Here is a 21,393-nt window from a genome sequence, read left to right as displayed (position 1 = left end):
TAAAAATTTAAATAATAAATGCAACTATTTTATACAGAACTGTACCATTTATTATACACACAAGTATATCAGTTCCCTTTGTTTACAAAGGCTGGTTATAGATAATATGGAATGTTACAGTACCATCTTGCATAAAATTCTAGTACAATTTTGTACTTGAAAAAGGGTGCAAAAACACCAGCCTAATAAATCTGACTGAATTGAAATATCTTTTCTTTCTTTTTAAAAAGTACATCATTAACACATACACCACAAACTGTACATAAGCTCACTTTTAAATCACCAACCGAAGACATAGTAGCAGGTATACTGTCGTATTAACTATCCCTCCCACCCATTTAATTTATTAAAAGCTTGCACTGCTACTCATTCAAGAGCCTCTGCTGACGTGTAAGCTTGTAATGTGAATTACTGAACCCAGGTAAGTACAATTTAAAGGAGGCCAACAACAGCTGCCAAGAATTATTTGTGGTAAGAAATGTCCTTCTCACAGAAGACTCACTTAGGAGCAAACATTCTTTAGGATATCTTTCTTCCTTCAAATATAACATAGCTGGTCAAGATTCTCCATTTTGAACTCTGGATGCTGGTGGTTGCATGAAATCCTTAAAGGGAACTAGTGCCTCTTTAAGTGCAGAACAGACTTCTGAAGAAGAGCAGGTGATGCATTCTACTAAAGTTGGGTATAAGGCAATTACCTGTGCCCAGGTATTTCCATCAACTGTAATGCAAAAGCATAAAACCTCAAAAAAGGGTAGATTTAAATAGCAGAGATTATCCAGTTAACATAAACACAATCCTTTAAATGCAATGTAAAGAAAAAATTCTGAAACATGAAGATTCTACATGCTCATATCTTTTCATTTTTTTATCTTTGGAAACTTATTTGCTATATTTAATAAGGTATGGGAAAAATATATGATCAGTGTGCAGAGTGTCATCACAGTGTGTCATCAATACTAAATAATTTGATAAAGCACATTTTTAAAATGGTGATTCAATTTGTGAAGGCTTTGTTAGAAGCTAACAAAGTAATACAGAATAATCCAAACCTTTGTCATTTTCAGTACAACTGCCAGAGAATGTAGTATACATCTCAAGAACCATAGAAACAATTCAGTTTTTTATTTGGTTGTTTGGTCAAACCATAAATAATTTGAAATATAAAATATTCAATGATTTTTCCAGTAATGTCCTTAATACTGATTTTATAGATCCATTCTTCTACTGTACTTCTTGCTAACCTTTAACATATACCACTAGATGTAGACTCTAGTGGGGAGGGACCATGTCTGCCTTTCTCACCACTGTCATGAACAGCTAGCATGCAGCTGAATGCTATTTTTTGAATGGGCAAAAGTGTTATATCCCAATTAATAATCTTCTTATACTCTGAGATCACATATTACATTTCTGTTTTCCTGTAAGTAAAAATAGTGTTGAGCACCCAATACACAACAAACCTGCTGATAGATTTTTGCTAGACAGTCAGTCAACGTTTCCTCGAATAAGTCTCAACTCTGGGAGGCAGTATAGTATGAAAGAATAAATCTATTCTAGGTGTAAGGAGTTTTTGTTTTTCACTGCAACTTACTGGGTGTCAACTGCCTAAAATTCTTTCTGAAAAAAGGCAGTGCTTGGTGTCCCTAGTCAAGTCATTTAATTTCTCTTTATTTCAACATTTTTCACAGTACAATAAAAGAATGAATTTCTTAAACTAGTGTTTCTCAATTTACTTCTTAAGAAAAAGTTCATCTCCTGGGCTCTGTTTGCAATGTTTTAAAAAAAAGAAAAAAAGTTCACGGTCAAGTAAGATTGGCAGATGTTGTATATCTCTCTCTTTTTGGAGAATAATAGTTCATATTAATTATGGGTTTGTAGTCAAAGAACAGATTTAACTTTAAGCAAGGGTTTCCAAAATATTTTGATTATAGAATTTTTTTCTATGCAATATCTACTAACATCACTCATCGTTAATGTTCATTTCGTAGAATATATCTTGAAAATGCTGAACTGTTTCTTCATTTAACATCTTTTCCCAAACAGGGAAACCTCTTTTCCTCGGAGTGGGTATGGGAAGAAGAAAGGGGGCTGTTTTATATGTTAAGAATTCATATCACATTTCATTTGTAAAAGAATTTTGCTGCTTAACAGAAAACACAAAAATAAGTCTAAAAACCACTGGTCTAAGAAGTTTAAAACCATCTGCTCCAGTTATCTTCTGTGAAACTTTACACTAATCATTTAACACAAGATTATACAGATTGAAACCTATGTAGGCTGTCCCAGATGGAAAGTCAACTGACTAAATGAATTTTTGGTTTATCACAGAAAAACATAAAAATACATTAAAACAACATCTTAAATAAAACTCAAAGGAAGCTATTCCAATTTCTTAAACCAAAATATTTTAAAAAAACCCACCATATATCTTTGTGAAGATTTTGGGCTTAACTATCAAAAAGAATGAAAAAGCTGTATGAATGGATATGGAAGAATCTCCATGATATTCTGTTAAGTGGAAAAAAAAAGAGAGATTCAGAATAGTAGATATGATATGGGGCTATTATGTATTATTTGTGTATAAAACTGAGGGGTTATTAGAATTTGTATTTTGTATTTACATAATAATCTGGAGGCAACTACAAACTAACAAAAATGGTTGCCAATGGTGAGGTAAGAACTGGGGAGATAGAGAATAGGGGAAAGATCATATTAAAATTTTTCCCTATATATATTTTTATATTTTTGGATTTTTTCTTATTTTTTGAAACTGGGTCTTTTTCTGTTGCCTGGGCTAGAGTGCAGTGGCATCATCATAGCTCACTGCAACCTCCAATGCCTGCGCTCAAGTGATCCTCCTGTCTTAGCCTCCCAAGTGGCTGGCACTACAGGTGCATGCCACCATGCCTGGCTAATATTAAAAAATGATTTGTAGAGACAGGGTTCTCACTATGTTGTTCAGGCTGGTCTCAAATTCCTGGGCTCAAGTGATCCTCCTGCCTCAGCCTTCCAAAATGCTAGGATTACAGGTGTAAGCCATTGTGCCTGGACTTATTTTTGGATTTTTGAATCATGTATATGTATACTATCTATTTAAGATTTTAAATAAAAATCAAGTAAAATGATTAAAAAAATTCTCCAAACAAAAAATAAGTTCAACAAATGCCTCCTCTTCCATGAAAACACCCTAAAACAAATAACAAAAGTTCTAAATAGATTTTGAGTATATTGACTCTACACCTTGTAGCCAACTTCCTGAATTAGGCTTGGAATTGCTATGAGTGATCCAACATATTTTTGCTAGGAAAGCCAGGCATTCTTAAGTTATCTTGTTCTTTCTGTTTTTCAATGAAGCTTATTGTACCTTTCTAATAGGTTATAATATCACAATCATCTTGTATAGTTGCACTCAATTTAAATTTTCACTTCACATGTCCAGAGGCATAATTCAAACTCTCTTAAACAATTTTTAACATTAATTTAGTTAGATCATCTATTAATATAATTACTACACTGCCCTACCCATGGCCCATGGGCTTTGCAAGTTTTCCTTTCTTTTTCTCCCTTTATATATATTCAGGTTAATTTTTTTTTTTAAAGAGTCAAGGTCTCACTATGTTGCTCAGGCTGGTCTCAAACTCCTGAGGCTCAAAGCCATCCTCCTGCCTTAGCCTCCCAAGTAGCTAGAACTACAAGCATGTGCTGCTTTGCCTAGCTTCTGGTTAAATTCTTAACAGCTATCTAAAGATCATACAAAATCAAGCAATACTATCCATTTAAATATACTAGCTACATGTATTATATCTATGGCAGTAACATGGAAAATACAGTATTTCCTGTTTCTGTCTTTAAGTATATGTTTTTATAATAAGAATCAAATTTTATCCTGTGATTTTTTTTTTTTTTTTTTTTTTTTTGAGACAGAGTCTCGCTTGTTGCCCAGGCTAGAGTGAGTGCCATGGCGTCAGCCTAGCTCACAGCAACCTCAAACTCCTGGGCTCAAGCAATCCTCCTGCCTCAGCCTCCCGAGTAGCTGGGACTACAGGCATGTGCCACCATGCCCGGCTAATTTTATATATATATTAGTTGGCCAATTAATTTCTTTCTATTTATAGTAGAGACGGGGTCTCGCTCTTGCTCAGGCTGGTTTCGAACTCCTGACCTCGAGCAATCCGCCCGCCTCAGCCTCCCAGAGTGCAAGGATTACAGGCGTGAGCCACCGCGCCCGGCTTATCCTGTGATTTAATACCAATTTTTACTGGTGTTAAGGAAGTCAATGCATGGGTTGCCTCTCTGAAAAATCAACCAGAACATTTTTTTAAAGAAAATCCAAATCTGCACTCTGATTGAATGAATTCAGGACACCGCCCCAGGCTTTTTCCTAGAAATCCCATCCTTCCTTTTGGGTTGAATAAATTACAAGTGTACTACTTCTTAAGATTTAGTATAGTCCTCAGTGGCTCACACCTGTAATCCTGGTACTCTGGGAGGCCGAGGCGGGTGGGTCATTTGAGCTTAGGAGTTTGAGACCAGCCTGAGCAAGACTGAGACCCTGTCTCTACTAAAAATAGAAGGAAATTAGCTGGACAACAAAAAATATGTAGAAAAAATTAGCCTGGCATAGTGGCACATGCCTGTAGTGAGGCAGGAGGATCCCTTGAGCCCAGGAGTTTGAGGTTGCTGTGAGCTAGACTAATACCACGGCACTCTAGCCCAGGCAACAGAGTGAGACTCTGTCTCAAAAAAAAAAAAAAAAAAAAAAAGATTTAGTATAACACTCACCCTTTATAGGCTAAAGTATCAATGAGTAAATTTTAAAACCAGAAAAATATGTATTTACTTCACTTATATAATAGTTGAAAAGAACAAATATCCTGAAACTCATTTATTAATCATTTGCTGTGAATCTCCATTTTTCTTGGGTATTAAAAGTAATACTGCTTGAAGTGCCAGTCTGCTACAAAATAACAAGCTTGCGCCAGAATATAAATCAACACATTACTTTCTTTTTTTTTTTTGAGACACAGGGTCTTGCTTTGTTGCCCAGGCTAGAGTGAGTGCCATGGTGTCAGCCTAGCTCACAGCAACCTCAAACTCCTGGGCTCAAGCAATCCTGCTGCCTCAGCCTCCCGAGTAGCTGGGACTACAGGCCTGCGCCACCATGCCTGGCTAATTTTTTCTATATGTATTAGTTGGCCAATTAATTTCTTTCTATTTATAGTAAAGACAGGGTCTTGTTCTTGCTCAGTCTGGTTTTGAACTCCTGACCTTGAGCAATCCGCCCACCTCGGCCTACCATAGTGCTAGGATTATAGGCGTGAGCCACGGCGCCCAGCCCACACTGCTTTCTTCTTCAACAAAGTCTTGTTGTATAAAAAATGTCAGCTGAATCAAATAGTGTGTTTAAATCAGTGTAACACGACTGATTTATATCATGGTGCCAGCTCTTTATCTTGTCCTGGACCAATAACAAACTCTTAAGACCAGTGGTTGGTCCAACAAACCACATTTTGAAAAGCAAGGGATTTAAAATAGAACAACATATGGTCCAAAAACCTTCTCAAGAATCTTACAATGTAAGGGGAGACAAGTCATGTACACACATAATTGTAATACAAATAGAATACTTCAAGACAAAGGTATACATAAAAGTGCTATGAGTTCAATGAAAAGAGAAATGATTTGCCTTTAAGAGATTAAAAACAGAGTTTAAAAGGGGCGTGGTATTCCAACTAGGTGGATAATAGGCAGGAAAATGAAATAAGCAAAAGGTTGGCAGTTTTGGGAAGATGGAGAATTTTAGTTTAGTAGGAGAGTAAGTTAAATGAAATCTAGTGGGAAATAAAGCATGAATAGAATGAAGTCAGATTGTAGTACTCTTTGCAATTTGGTAAGCAAATGAAAAACTTTCTTGTTTTGAGGGGCTGAAAAAAATAAATAAGAAAAGCTGTGCTTTGAAAAATTATTTCTGGCAATAATGTAAAAAATGGATTGGACAAGAATGAGTAACAGGAAAGGAAAAACAAATGAGAAAGATCTATAAAAATGATTCAAAGTTATTTATATAGTTTATATCTAGAAAGTAAATCAGTACAAATAGAAGAAAATGATCTTCTACATTAAAAATATGAGATACGGGCCAGGCACAGTGGCTCATGCCTTGTAATCCTAGTACTCTGGGAGGCCAACGCAGGAGGATCACTCAAGGTCAGGAGTTCAAAACCAGCTTGAGCAAGAGTGAGACCCCGTCTCTACTAAAAACAGAAAGATTAATTGGCCAACTAAAATATACAGAAAAAATTAGCCGGGCATGGTGGCACATGCCTGTAGTCCCAGCTACTTGGGAGACTGAGGCAGAAGGATTGTTTGAGCCCAGGAGTTTGAGGTTGCTGTGAGCTAGGCTGATACCACGGCACTCTAGCCCTGGCAACAGAGTGAGACTCTGTCTCAGAAAAAAAAAAATATGAGATATGAATTGTCAAGCAGTATCCTGAATTCAGACCAATTTAGTGAAAAAAATTAGCTAAACCGTTACATAAACAATTAAAACATTACAAATTAATTTTACTTAATTGACATTTTAATGGACTTGATGTTTTGCTGGATGCTATATTTCTAAAATTAAGTTCATTTAATAGTAATACAAACATACATCACAAATAGAACATAAACATTATGAGTTTAGAATAAATGAGTTTCTAAGCACTTACCATTCTCAGGCTGAGTTTTCTTAAGTGAATCAATCAGAGTACTGACTGCTTTTAAAACAAATATGATTTCTGTTACTTGTTGCCTAAAAAAAGAGATGGGAAATTATTAAATTATTAAGATTTTCAAATATGCCATGTGTATATTTTTTTTAAACTGGCAAATAATTTAAAAATGCTAAAAATTGAGGAAAGGGGTATTCATATACTCCTGGGAGAATATAAATTTGTACAAATGTACTTTGGAAAAACAGTAAACACAACATAATGCAAAGTTAATGTTAGCTTTAAATTCTTATAAAAGCAAAAAACATTTTACTAATATGTATTTCAGTGTATGATCGGATTTGTAGTTGTTCCTACCATAAGTTATCAATTAAAAAGGAGGGATGCAATCTACTCATACTAATCTAAATTTATTTGGAAGATATTTCACATAACTACTTAAAATTAAAATTTTTTATAATATATACTTACAAAATATCTATACAAAAGTTTTTTTTTCCACTAATTATACTAAAAGAGATTTCCCAAAGCTTAAATAGAAACAAAGACTACTAATACCACCTGGCACACATATTTTACCATGCTGTTAAAAGTACATTCAAAATTACAATGGTACTTATTTAACTTTCTAATACTACAAACAAGAAAAATGCTCAAAACCAGTCCTAAGTTGACACTTTTTGGAGATGTCAGCAATGAAGAATGAACTTGGAATAAAGGATCAATAAGTAGCTTGATTCCCTTCCTTTTCCCGACAGAAATAAAACTCTTCTGCTCTCTAGCCCTCTCTCATTCTACCCTATTCCTGGTATGAATCTGTATTATACCAGAGAAAGTTCTACAGATAGAACTTTTCCAATACTATGACAGGGTTCTATTTCAAGTCTTCCATTTGTAAGCATAAAAGTATTTTATTGTGTCACAATGTAGCTTTAGAATTTAACGATACTGCAACAGAATAATACAATATAACTTCAGAAGACAATTATAAATTGGGCTCAATTTAAAGGCAGTAGTTAAAAAGAAAATATTTAAAACATAAAAAAGAAGAGAAAGTAGCTTTCTGAAGACAATGTTATAATAAATAATATTCCATTCAAAGCAACTTTATTACTGCATTTCCAAGTATACTTCAGAATTCAATTTTGATTAATCAATTTTTAATCATGCCCATAACCAAATTACTAATACCTGTCTTTGGAATGTTTTTGTATATAAATTTGAATACGAGGAATTATAATGTATGTTCTAGAAATTCAGAATACACTGGATTCTAAAAGATGAAATACAAATGGCTAATAAGCATTGGTAATTAAAAAAATAAAAGCAGGCCGGGCGCTGTGGCTCATGCCTGTAACCCTAGCTCTTGGGAGGCCGAGGCGGGCGGATTGCTCAAGGTCAGGAGTTCAAAACCAGCCTGAGCGAGACCCCGTCTCTACTATAAATAGAAAGAAATTAATTGGCCAACTGATATATATATATAAAAAAAAATTAGCCGGGCATGGTGGCGCATGCCTGTAGTCCCAGCTACCCGGGAGGCTGAGGCAGAAGGATCACTCGAGCCCAGGAGTTTGAGGTTGCTGTGAGCTAGGCTGACGCCACGGCACTCACTCTAGCCCGGGCAACAAAGTGAGACTCTGTCTCAAAAAAAAAAAAATAAATAAATAAAAAAAATAAAAGCAAACTACTACGTGACTATTTTTCATTCATCAAATTACAAAAAGATAAAATAAATGATAAATTGGCAAATAATTAAAAAATGCTAAAAACTGAGAAAAGGGGCACTCATATACTCCTGGGAGAATATAAATAGGTACAAATCTCTGGTAGGCAATTTGGTAACATATATCAAAAGCTTTAAAATGTCTGTATGTTCCGACAGGTCAATTCCAACTCCAGAAATTTATTATAAGTAAATAAGAATGTGCACAAATAATTAAGGCAAGTAATTTGCCTCTCCAATACTACCTTATGAGATGGGAACCAAAATGATTTTCCTGTTTCCTGACTTTGATAACTTTGTCTTCCCATGTTATTTTCTATTTGCTTCGCCTTAAACTCTAATTTCCACATTTAAAAAACAGAGTTGCAACCGAATCCTAGTTTATGACTGCATCTTTTTGCTGGATTCTGGTTTATACTCCAACTGTGATTAGCCTTGGCTCACCAAAAAGGCTTAGAGCCCCTTCCACAGACACAGCTTGGACAGGTAAGAAAGAAATCAGTTTAGGTTCAGGAGCTTAATTAAGCTGATTATATGAAAAGACGACCTTAAGATACAGCTAGCCAATGTAGAGAGAAACCTAGAAATGACTATAAAACAAAGATGCTCCTAGAATATGGTTTATCTATGATGTTCACACTAGAGAAATAATATCATGTGCTCATACAGATCCACAAGTCCTTATTCCAAAATCTCTGGGAGAAAACATATTTTGGAATTCAATTATTTTTTTTTAGATTCAGAAAGTTAATTTGGTATATCTATTCATTTGAGAGAGATTATTACTTAACCTCCATGAGGGATTTGAAAAAGCACCCCCTAATAAACACATTAATATATCTGCAGCAAAACTATGAATATTTATAATGGAATAAATAAATGGAATAAATAAAATTATAAACAAACCTAGGTTAGTTCAGATCACTTATGAAAACACTTGCTTTTCAGAGCTTTCCTTGTTATTAATAATTATGACATCAGTGCATTTCTTTAATAAAATAAAATATATACCTTGGAAGAGGGCATTTACCACTTAATCTTTCATCTTCAATATAGCGATGTAGTACATCTTGGGACCTCTTTAAAAGCACTGAGAGTGCCATTCGTGAGATGTAGCCTTCTTGAGGTGTTGTGACTTTATTACTGAAGGAAAACTGAAGCAATGTTTCAAAACACATTTTAGAAAATTCTTCTCTCAAACGAATATCAATCTCTGCTTCTGTAAAATTAACAATTTTTGATGGTTAATAAAAGTTAAATCAATGCGGCTTAAATGATAACTCTCAGTAGCAAACTAAGAACAGAAGGAAATTCTTCAATCTAATGAAAGGTATCTATGAATAACCTATAACTAGTAACAAATATATGGTGAAATTATATATATACATGTATGTGTGTTTGTATGTGTGTGTATATATATCTATATATAAAGAGAGAGAGAGAGAGAAACAATTTTTCCTCCTCACAAAATCAAAAACATGTCTACCCTCATCACTTCAACTTTTTTCTTGTCTTGGTCTTTCCCATCAACTGCACTATAAAATATACTTCACAATGGTTTTCCACATGGTCAAACTTGCAATAATCTCTCTCACTGTCTTTTTCCCCTCTCCAATTAACTTCTTTCCTGGAACATGACCTCTGCTCTAGTCTGGACTAGTTGTTCTCTGTTCGGTATAGCCTGGAACTAGACTTTTACCATTACCCTGGGAATTGTTTCCATTTTCTTTTTTTAATTTTAATTTTTTTTTTTGAGACAGTCTCACTCTGTTGCCTGGGCTAGAGTGCCGTGGCGTCAGCCTAGCTCACAGCAACCTCAAACTCCTGGGCTCAAGCAATCCTTATGACTCAGCCTCCCGAGTAGCTGGGACTACAGGCATGTGCCACCATGCCCGGCTCATTTTTTCTATATATATATTTTTAGTTGGCCACTTAATTTCTTTCCATTTATAGTAGAGACAGGGTCTCACTCTTGCTCAGGCAGGTTTTGAACTCCTGACCTTGAGCAATCCACCTGTCTCAGCCTCCCAGAGTGCTAGGATTATAGGCGTGAGCTACTGCGCCTGGCCTATTTCATTTTCTCTTGTGTTAGATCCTACTTCCTAGATCTCATGCATTCTCTTTTCGTGGTTAATTCCTTTGTTTTCATGAAGCATGTTCTGAAGTATTAATAGCTTTCTAAAAAGGAACAAATGGAAAGTAAAATTTCTGAGAACTTATATTTCTGAAAATGTCCTTATTTTACTCTGGTACTCAATGTGTGGTTCTCAGTAGCATCATTACCACCAGAGACCTTGTTAGAAATGTGAATTCTCATGCTTCATCTTAGTCTTACTGAATTAGAAACTCTGGGGGTACAGCTCAGCAATCACTTGTTCTCTAGTTGATTATGATGCATGCTGAAATTTGACAATTACCTGTTCTACACTCCTCCTCAGCCAATAGTGTGCCTGGGTACCAAGCTTTGTGTTAAAAAATCCTTGCCATTTATAACTCTAAAACTAGTGCTTCAGGGGGGAGGGGGGAAAGGGCATTTACTGAAACCTTAAAATCTATACCTCCATGATATGCCGAAATAAAAAAAAGAAACAAAAAATTAAAAAAAAAACACAAAAAACAAACAACAAAATAAAACTAGTGCTTCAGTGTCTTTTAGCATCCAATACTGCTACTGAGAATTCCAATGTCATTTTGTTACAGTTCTTGTTTAATTCATGTTGAATTTTTTTTTTTCTTTCTGAAATCTTTTAGGATCTTCTCATTATCTCAGGTATTCTGATATTTCATGATGATATGTGGGTCTTTTTTCTTTCACTGCTTTGGGTACTGAGTGAACATTTTTAATTTGGAGGTTTATTTCTTAAGTTCTTCAGTTTATTGCTTTGATAATTTTCTCCCAATTTTCTTTGTTCTCTCTTTCTGGAAGGCTTTTGTCAAATGTTAAACTCCCTAGATTAATTTTATTTCTCTCTTCTCATATTGTCCACATTTTTGTTTTTGCTCTACTTTCCAAATTATTTCCTTAATGTTTCTTCTAACTCTTCATTGTTATTTCAGCCATCAATTTTTAGTTTTCTATGAGTTTTTTCTTGTTCTGATAACATTTTTTTCTTGTTTCATGGGTGTGAAATCTTTTATGTTTTTGACCATCCTAATTATAATTATGGTTTTGTTTTCTATGCCTCTGCGTTTTATCTGTTTTCTCCCAGTTTCTTTTACTCTATTTATTTTATTTTTTTGGACTTTTTCTTTTGTGTTGGAGGATTTCCTAAAACATCTGTGAGCTTTGGCTGTCAGATCATACTTAAGAGTGGAGAACCAGTGATCACTGGAACCTCTGTGTTTATAGCCTTTTTTAGCAAGGCATGACTTTGTATATGTTTAAAGAAGACATTTGTGACCTATGGCAAAGTCATTGGAATAATGTCCATGCACCTTTCTTGTCCTGGTACATTTAATACTGTAAATAGCAAGAGATATTATTGGAACACTACCAGAAAAGTATAACTGGTAACTCAATAGCCCTTATTCAGCTCAGGATATTCATATTTAATTTTGAATATTATTCTTAATGTGTATTTTATAAAAATTATCTAGAAATTTTTACACCCTTAATAATAAAAAGTTGACTATATTAAGATAAGTGGGCTTTAACATTTTTTCTTTGAGGTTCTCATGTTTGTTAAACCTGCACTTTACCAGGCCAGTTTTTAAAATTGGGCTAGAAGAACTCGTTTAAGAAGTAAGTATGAGAGACATCTAGTGGTCAAACTGTGTACACAAATGCTCCTTAAATTGCTCAGCACAAAAAGTAAAAGCTAGTCAAAGCTCCAGTAAATCCTGAGGATTAAGGATATGCATGGCATGAATTTATAATTTTTTAATCATCTCATATAAAAAAATCACATTATGATGCTGCAATTTCATTTAAGACTTGAGCTCAGGTTTAAAAAAGAGAACTAATAGCAAAAAGCAACTTATATATCAGTTCCCAATTAAGGCAGCATGATATAATAAAAAGCAGCATGCAGTTCTTTTTAAGTGTTAAACTGGCCTCTAGCCTGAAGATTGTGAGCAATTTTTTCAACCTTTCTAAACCCATTTCTCTTTCTATAATATGGCGGGTACCTATCCTTATAGAAATGTTGTGAGGAATGAGATAACATTCTAGCGTATCTTGTACATAGTTGGCATTCACTAAATGTTCGTTCCCTTAACAAATGCTAAGCCATTTTATTCTTTTTTTAATAGACTAACTCTGCAATTTACAGTCCTGAAAGGTTGGTATTAATATCTACATTTTAAAGATTACAAAACTGAGATTCAGAGCAGCTAACCAACTATTAGGTGGCAGAATATACATTCACTGTTTTCTATATTATGTTGCCTTCCAAAAATCTGTGACTTCAAAAACTGGTCACTGTGTCAGCCTGCAATGACTTCATAGATTCCATAAAGTGCTTTTCTATTTAATTCATCACAGTTTGTAAATATGACTGCCTATACCCACAGAACATCCACAACATTTTCCCCTGGTAAAGCTTAATGTTCTATATTACATTCCTAAAAATGTCCTTACCATTCTCCAGTTTTATATCTATCGTAACCATAGAATTAAATACTTTTACTGTCAATTTCTTTAAAAGTACTTCAATACTTTCTAATACTTTTTAAAAAATGATTAAAATAACATACCTGTAAATGAAGATGACTGAGAATGTATTGAGCCCTTGTTAAGCATAGTCATTATCTGACCAACAAATTCCTTAGGAATAAAATTGGCATAAGGTAGTATCTCAGTGCTGATAAGTTGAACTACCTAAAAAAAAAAGGGCAAATTCAGATGCTTTCTTTTTTCTTGAAAGAGGCTGACTCAAATCATAATTTCTAGAGTAAAATTAAAATTTGATTTTAAGAGAAAATCAGTTAAAGAATTCTCCTTGAAAGAAGTACACAAATATTTTAATGTTAATATACAGGATGACTACTAGTCTGCTTCCCTCATCTGTCTTAGTAACTTTATTAGAAAACAGTCAATACCATAACTTTACTCTGCAACCATTTTGACAAATGATCTTCAGCATGATAACTGCAATAGTTCTCTAGAGAAAAACAGCACATGAAATTTACTCATGTTAGAATAAAATATCCAATGTGAGATTAAGAATAAAATTTAAATAACTTTTTTATACCAGAAACTATAAGCTATAAGAGAAATTAAAGTTATTAATATATTCATTTTTATCAAATAGCTTATTTCTAATATATAGTATGTTATTTTCCCCTCCAAAAAAAAGAAAATGTCACAAGAGCTTTAATGCAGTAACAGCACCAAAGTATCTATATGACAATACCTGTGCTTTTTAAATGTATAGTAATTTATTTGATTGGGTTTACTTAAAAGTTTCCCTAACACACTTAAAAAAACCAGAACTCCACCACCACCACCACCAAAATCTATAACCAAAAAAATTCCTTCTTTAAATTCCATTTATAATCCTCAAAATATGTTCTTTAAAAAATACTGTTTAAGAATTTCATAGGCTGGCTGGGCGTGGTGGCTCACATTTGTAATCCTAGCACTCTGGGAGGCCGAGGTGGGTGGATTGCTCAAGGTTAGGAGTTAGAAACCAGCCTGAATGAGAGCAAGACCCCGTCTCTACTAAAAAATAGAAAGAAATTAATTGGCCAACTAAAAATATATAGAAAAAATTAGCTGGGCATCATGGTGCTGGTCTGTAGTCCCAGCTACTTAGGAGGCTGAGGCAGAAGGATTGCTTGAGCCCAGGAGCTTGAGGTTGCTGTGAGGTAGGCTGACACCATGGCACTCTAGCCCAGGCAACAGAGTGAGACTCTGCTCCCCCTCTGGACCCCCAAACAAAGAAGATTTACACAGGCTTTATGTACAGCTGGTTAAAAATGGAAAACTCCAAGCAACTTACTGATTAGTTTGAACCACAAACATATGGTTTGCCACACTGTAAACTCTCAAATACATGCTCCCTGAGTGGATTTATTTCACTGTTTTTTAAACTTATTAAATGGACACAATGAAGTATCTAGACAATATGCAAATAGTACAAGACTATAACAAATCTAAGGAAGTCATTTTTAAAATGGCAGTGCTTTAAAAATCAACCTTTAGCCTGTAAAAGCTTTAATGCTTTCAGGTTCACTCTTAATTCATTAATTTATTCTTTTAGCTATAAGTTTTAACATTTCTACAATTTGGTTTTCAAAATGGTCACAAGAAAATGTTTTAAATAGCTTTCTCACCTCAACATCAATACTTTCATTTCTTTGAAACTCTTGAATAGAGAGATTATCTGGAGGTATGCTAAAAAGAATACAGAAAACATTTGGTTTTTAAAGGTGAAATATTCCCTGAAAATACAAAGAAAAAATAAACAGTATTCAAATGATAAAAAATTGTATTTTCTTACCCAGGTTGGGATATTGTTTATTTAAAAGGATAATATTATCAATTAAAGTCATTAGTTTAAATGACTAAGCTAATTGTAAACATGATACTCCAATTACAAAAATACTTGGTCTAATCCTGAACTGAATAAAATGTTAGAACTAAACTTCTTTAAGTACTGTGAATGAAAAACAAGGAAAGGTAAAGATATTTTATCATGTGGCTGTGGTAAAATTATCATTTATGTTGGCAGTGATTTAAAAGAGCCTTAGTCAAGCTGCTGAATTATTCACTTGGAGAGGGCCCATTAATCATTAATTTTTAATAAATATGATGCATTTAAGATCTTTACAATAAAGATAGAGGACATCTGCAAAGAGGACTGATTCAGATTTTCTAAAGCAAAAATTGTCCTAGCAAGAATCCAGGAAATCAATAGTTCTGAGAGAACCAAGGTGGATTCCAGACTCTGTGGCTCATAATAAGAATGAAAAGTAAAATGATCATTAACTTATAAAACAGTAAAATGATAACTATTTTAAAATAGCTGAGAATAGGATGGTAATAATTTTTACAATAATGATGTTAAAATTAGAGAGCCAGCCACTTTAGTAAGAGCTTATCTGTATCAATCTCATATGTTCCCACAGCAACCCCATGTAGTAATTATCATGTAGTTGACAGAAGAGGAAATTGAAGTATAGAATGGCTAATATGCCCAAGAATACTCTGCAAGCAAATGACTAGGCCACAATTTGAACCTAGATTTATCTGATATTTGAGCCTACATCATTCTCTTTTATGTTGCAGATATAAAAGTAATACTAGCACATTTAGGTTTAGAGTTATAATACACAATTTTGTATCTAGGGCTATATGGGCACCAGACCCTGGTTTGCTTTACACATTTTTCATTCAACAAATATCTCCTGGCCAGGCGTGGTGGCTCATGCCTGTAATCCTAGCACTCTGGGAGGCCGAAGCCAGAAGATCGTTTGAGCTCAGGAGTTCGAGACCAGCCTGAGCAAGAATGAGATCCCGTCTCTACTAAAAAAAATAGAAAGAAATAAGCTGGACAACTAATATATATATATATATATATATATTTAACTGGGTGTGGTGGCGCACGCATGCCTGTAGTCCCAGCTGCTCAGGAGGCTGAGGCAGGAGGATCGCTGGAGCCCAGGAGTTTGAGGTTACTGTGATCTAGGCTGATGCCACCACACTCTAGCACAGGCAAGAGAGTGAGACTCTGTCTCAAAAAAAAAAACAGAACACCAAAAACAAAATCAAAAAATAAACAAAAAACAAATATTTCGCGAGTACCAACTACTTTGCATCAGGTACTATATTCTTGGTGTTCAAGATCCAGCTGTGAACAAGATGGACTCAGTGTCCAAGTCCTAGACTAACTTTATAATCTGCTAATAGGAACTAGAGGAAAAAATTAAAAGACATGTACCCAAACCTGAACCAATGGCAGAAATTTCACAACCACTACCATCAAAACAGCTTCACAGATATAGCTGCATCTCTATAGATAAAAGTTGTATTTAATTTTAATTTACAACCAATAAATGTAAGTGTTTAGTGATACTAAAAGATTTATGATGATGGTGGAGGTATAAGTAAGGATGGGTGATTATCAATAAAAAAGAAACAAAGGAAAACCTTATTAGGAACATACACTAATATTATTTGGATCATATATCAGAAACACTGAATTGGATTGTTAAAATATCTTATGACAAGAGAAGAGAATAACACACAAAACTAAAAACTGAAAGGTTTACTCCTCAATGCCAATGATTCACAAAATCAGGAAATTATTTGATTGTGTACAGGCTGAATATCCTGATCCCAGAACAGAAACTAATGGTATTTTACTTTATATTGTATTATATTTTATATATTTATTTTATGTTTTATATTTTTATCATTTTATTGACAGGTCTCATTCTGTTGCCCAGGCTTGAGTGCAGTGGCATGATCATAGCCCATTGCAGCCTCAAACTCCTGCACTCTAGCAATCTTCTCACCTAAGCCTGCTCAGTATCTGGCACTGCAGGTGCAGCAGACCTGGCTATTTTGATTGATTCATTGATTGACTGTAGAGATGGGGTCTCACTGTGTTGCCCAGACTGGTCTTGAACTCATGGGCTCAAGTGATCCTCCCACAGCACTGGAATTACAGGCATAAACCATGGCACCTGGCCTATTTTAATTTATAATTAGTATCCTTACTGGCGTATCAAAAAATACTGGTTGAGCTTTAGAAAATGATGATGATTAGCAGAATTTACTTATAAATTATAAGGAGAGATGGTCAGTAGGCACAAATGGCCACATAAAATCCTTAAATTCTCTAAGTTTGAAAAGTATAAAAGTAACTTTTAAAAAATTCTTTTCAAGCTGGGCGTGGTGGCTCACCCCTGTAATCCTAGAACTCTGGGAGGCAGAGGCGGGTGGATCGCTCAAGGTCAGGAGTTTGAAACCAGCTTGAGCAGGAGCGAGACCCTGTCTCTACTAAAAAAAAAAAAAAAAAAAGAAAAGAAAGAAATTAATTGGCTAACTAAAAATATATAGAAAAAAAAATAGCCGGGCATGGTGGCATGTGCCTGTAGTCCCAGCTACTTGGGAGGCCAAGGCAGAAAGATTGCTTGAGCCCAGGAGTTTGAGGTTGTTGTGAGCTAACCTGATGCCACAGCACTCTAGCCTGGGCAGGGTAAGACTTTGTCTCAAAAAAAAATTATTTTCATGGATTTTTATTTTAAAAAAATTAAAAAGTGCCTTCAAATGGACAAAGTGTTATTAGTATTTTTTGTCAGTTCTCTCTGTATGGTATATTAAAAATGTTTTTAATGTGATATAATCCATACTATAAAATTCACCCTTTTAAAGTATATAATTTAGTGCACTTTAGAATATTCATAAAGTTGTACAACCATCACCATTTCTAATTCCAGAATACTTTCATGATCCCCAAAAGAAATTATGTACCCATTAGAAGTCCCTCCCCATTTTCCCCCTTCCCTCATCCCTGGGAACTGTAAATCTACTTCCTGTCTCTATGGATTTGTCTATTTTGGCTATATCACATAAATATACAATGTATAATACATGCCCTTTTGTGTCTGGTTTCTTTCACTTTGCATAATGTTTTGAATATTCATTCATGTCAGAGCATTCATCAGTATGTCATTCTTTTTTATGACTGAATAATATTCCACTGTATAGATATACAAAATTAATTTATCTATTCATCAGCTGATGAACATTTGAGTTGTTTTCACTTTTTGGCTATTATGAATAATGCTGCAATGAATGTTAGTATACAAGTTTTGTGCGAACATGTGCTTTCAATTCTTTGGGGTAGTACTTAGTGATTTTTAATGTAAGGTCCACAGATCCTTAGTTTTATGACTTCCTACTAGCTCAATGTGTCTCCTAGACCTAGAGAACAACTACCATGTTTTGGAACTCAAAGGTTGGCTGAATGAATTTCTAATAGACCTCAAGTGTTTGTCTACTAGATTATATCCTTATGTTTTCCAACTTTGTGTTTTTCTTTCTCTTATCTCAAACTATTGATTTATGTTAACTCTCAATAATGTCCAGAGGCTTTCTTTTTTTTCCTGACTCTCAATCTAGAGTATGTTTCTACTACTCCATGTACTAGAAAGCTTAAATCTGTAACTAGAATAACCACAACTTAGAACACTGATACTGTGTTACTTGACAGAATTTAGAACCTTTATTATTTTTTAGTCATTAAAAATAACTCCAGGCCGGGCGTGGTGGCTCACGCCTGTAATCCTAGCACTTTGGGAGGCCGAGGCGGGCGGATTGCTCAAGGTCAGGAGTTCAAAACAACCACCCTGAGCGAGACCCTGTGTCTACCAAAAATAGAAATAAATTAATTGACCAACTAAAAATATATATACAAAAAATTAGCTGGGCATGGTGGCGCATGCCTGTAGTCCCAACTACTCGGGAGGCTGAGGCAGTAGGATCACTGAGCCCCGGAGATTGAGGTTGCTGTGAGCCAGGCTGACGCCACGGCACTCACTCTAGCCTGGGCAACAAAGTGAGACTCTGTCTCAAAAAAAAACCAAAAAACTCCAAATTTAGAAGTAAACTTCCTAGTCCCAGTTATTTAGAATTTTGGCTTAAAATATAGCTGGTTTCACTTTCTCTCAAGGGAAAGAAAGAATAATAGGCTAGCAAGTATTTTTAAAGTACTTACATGCAAGACACTATTCTAAGCATTCTCTTATTTTAAGTTATTTAACCTCACAATAACCCTATGAGTTGAGGAACTATTATTTAACAGATGAAGACACTGAGTCACTGAAAGGTTAAATAATTTGTCTAAAATACCACAGTTACAGAGTAGTACAGTTGTGATTGGAATATAGGTAGTCTGGTTCCTGAGTCAGTGCTTTTATCCACTACGTTAGCTGCTTCTTAGGCAATATAGTTTCAACACACCCAACATATTCAAGCCTTTGAAACTGGCAAAAAATTTTCAATGAAATTATACTACAACTGCAGTAATACAAAATGATATAAAATGTAAAATACTATTATTTGGCCTTTGGTTCCAGTACTACTTTCCTGCATAAAAAAGCGTGTCAGAAATCTGAATTTAACAAAATAAAGACAAAGTTTGGGAAACGATGAATGTTCAGTAAGAAACTAGAGAATAAGGAAGATGGAACAAAGGCTCAGGCATAGGAAAAGAAATTCTTAAAAGAAGTTTCACTCACTGCAAAAAACAGATTTTCAAAAGCTTATTCTATTTAATTAATAGGGGTATCATGCATATACAAACAGATAATTAGGAAAGAAAAGGAATAGTTTAAATTTCTTAATATTTGATACAAATTAACAGTGATTTGAGCTCTCAAGTCAACAAAGGAACTAAAATTTTCAGGGTTACTTTAAAGATGAAAGCAAACCTTGTCTGAATATGGTTTGTGAGTACCTATAATTTTTGCTTCAAATACAAAGAGTATGCTTGCATTGGTATCAAGAAAATTTCTAGAATTAAGAAGTATATAAGAAAGCAAAAAGAAGTCTGAATTTACAGAAACAGAAATTAGAATCACCTGTTATTATTTCCGATTCTGAAATATCAGATAAGCTTTTACAGAGAAAAATGTAAGTTACTCTTTCTGCATACTACAAATTTTCTTTACTGAAGAACTAAACCATATTAGAATGATAAAGAGAATCTCCTCAGTTAAATTATTCTGTTGTAGACTCATCAGATCATTATCAATGTGCCAATGTAATTTTTTTCCTACAAGTGTATCAAATTGATAATTTAAGTGGTTTCAAACTAATAATTTGAAATGGTTATATAGCAGTACCTGGTATGTTTGTAACTATATAGCTTTAAAAAAATGACTCATGAATAAAAAATTTTAAAATTTTTGTTGGAATTTCACTATTGTAGCACAAAGGATAATTACTTGTGCTAGAACGACTGAAGATTGCCTGGTTATCACAGCTATTACAGGTAAGTCCATCTTTAATAAAAGGACACACTTTAGATCAGCATTACCCAACAAAACTTTCTGTGCTGATGGAAATGTCCAATAATCTGCCCTGTCCAATGTGACAGTCACTAGTTACACCCAACAACGAGTACTTAATATGTGTCTTGTGAGACAAAGGAATTTTAATTTTATTTAATTAAAGTTTCATTTTAATTAGTCATCTGTAACTACTGTATTGGACAGCACAGCTCTAGATGGACTTTAGCAAACTCCTCATTCAAAATATGTACTCTGGGCTGGGTGTGGTGGCTCACACCTGTAATTCTAGCACTCTGGGAGGCCGAGGAGGGTGGATCGCTCAAGGTCAGGAGTTTGAAACCAGCCTGAGCAAAAGTGAGACCCCGTCTCTACTAAAAATAGAAATTAATTGGTCAACTAAAAATATATAGAAAAAATCAGCCGGACGTGGTGGTGCATGCCTGTAGTCCCAGCTACTCGAGAGGCTCAGGCAGAAGGATCGCTTGAGCCCAGGAGTTTGAGGTTGCTGTGAGCTAGGCTGATGCCACGGCACTCTAGCCCAGGCAACAAAGTGAGACTCTGTCTCAAAAAAAAAAAAAAAAAAAAAAAGGACTCTGTATTCCAGTCATCCTATTCTACTTTATCGAGGAAGAGGAGTCAAAATTGCATCCTTAACATAAGCTTTCAATTGGATACCATACAATGAAAATTCCATTCTTCTTTGACAAACTTAAACATCTTAAAGAGCTGATTATTATCTTGCCACTGATCCTATTTATTCTTGATATACACAGATTTTCTAAAATTGTTTGCCTATTGTAATGCCAAATGGGCATGAGATTTAAAAATGGATCTTCTGGCTGGGTGATGTGGCTAACACCTATAATCATACCACTCTGGGAGGCCAAGGTGGAAGGACTGCTTGAGGCCAGGAGTTTGAGATCAGCCTGAACAAGAGCAAGACCCTATCTATATAAAAAATAGAAAAATTAGCCAGGTGTGGTGGTGCAC

The 21,393-nt window shown here is 34.6% G+C and overlaps 1 protein-coding gene across 4 annotated transcripts in view; it reads right to left on the bottom strand.

Annotated features, from left to right (window-relative positions):
• Positions 1-27: 27 nt before the first annotated feature.
• MON2 (MON2 regulator of endosome-to-Golgi trafficking) overlaps positions 28-21,393 on the bottom strand; it is a 106,146-nt gene continuing 84,780 nt past the window's right edge. For all 4 annotated transcript variants that reach the window (XM_012782366.2, XM_012782368.2, XM_076007455.1 and 1 more), the window contains 5 exons: positions 14,716-14,776; positions 13,135-13,258; positions 9,451-9,658; positions 6,714-6,796; positions 28-721 (listed from right to left, as the gene is read on the bottom strand). In XM_012782366.2, coding sequence (XP_012637820.1) covers positions 558-721; positions 6,714-6,796; positions 9,451-9,658; positions 13,135-13,258; positions 14,716-14,776 — 640 coding nt within the window. In that variant the 3' untranslated portion in view covers positions 28-557. The remainder of the gene's footprint in view (positions 722-6,713; positions 6,797-9,450; positions 9,659-13,134; positions 13,259-14,715; positions 14,777-21,393) is intronic.

Source organism: Microcebus murinus, chromosome 10 (genome assembly GCF_040939455.1).
Source record: "Microcebus murinus isolate Inina chromosome 10, M.murinus_Inina_mat1.0, whole genome shotgun sequence".
Lineage (NCBI taxonomy): Eukaryota > Metazoa > Chordata > Mammalia > Primates > Cheirogaleidae > Microcebus > Microcebus murinus.
This window is presented reverse-complemented; position numbering and strand designations above follow the sequence as displayed.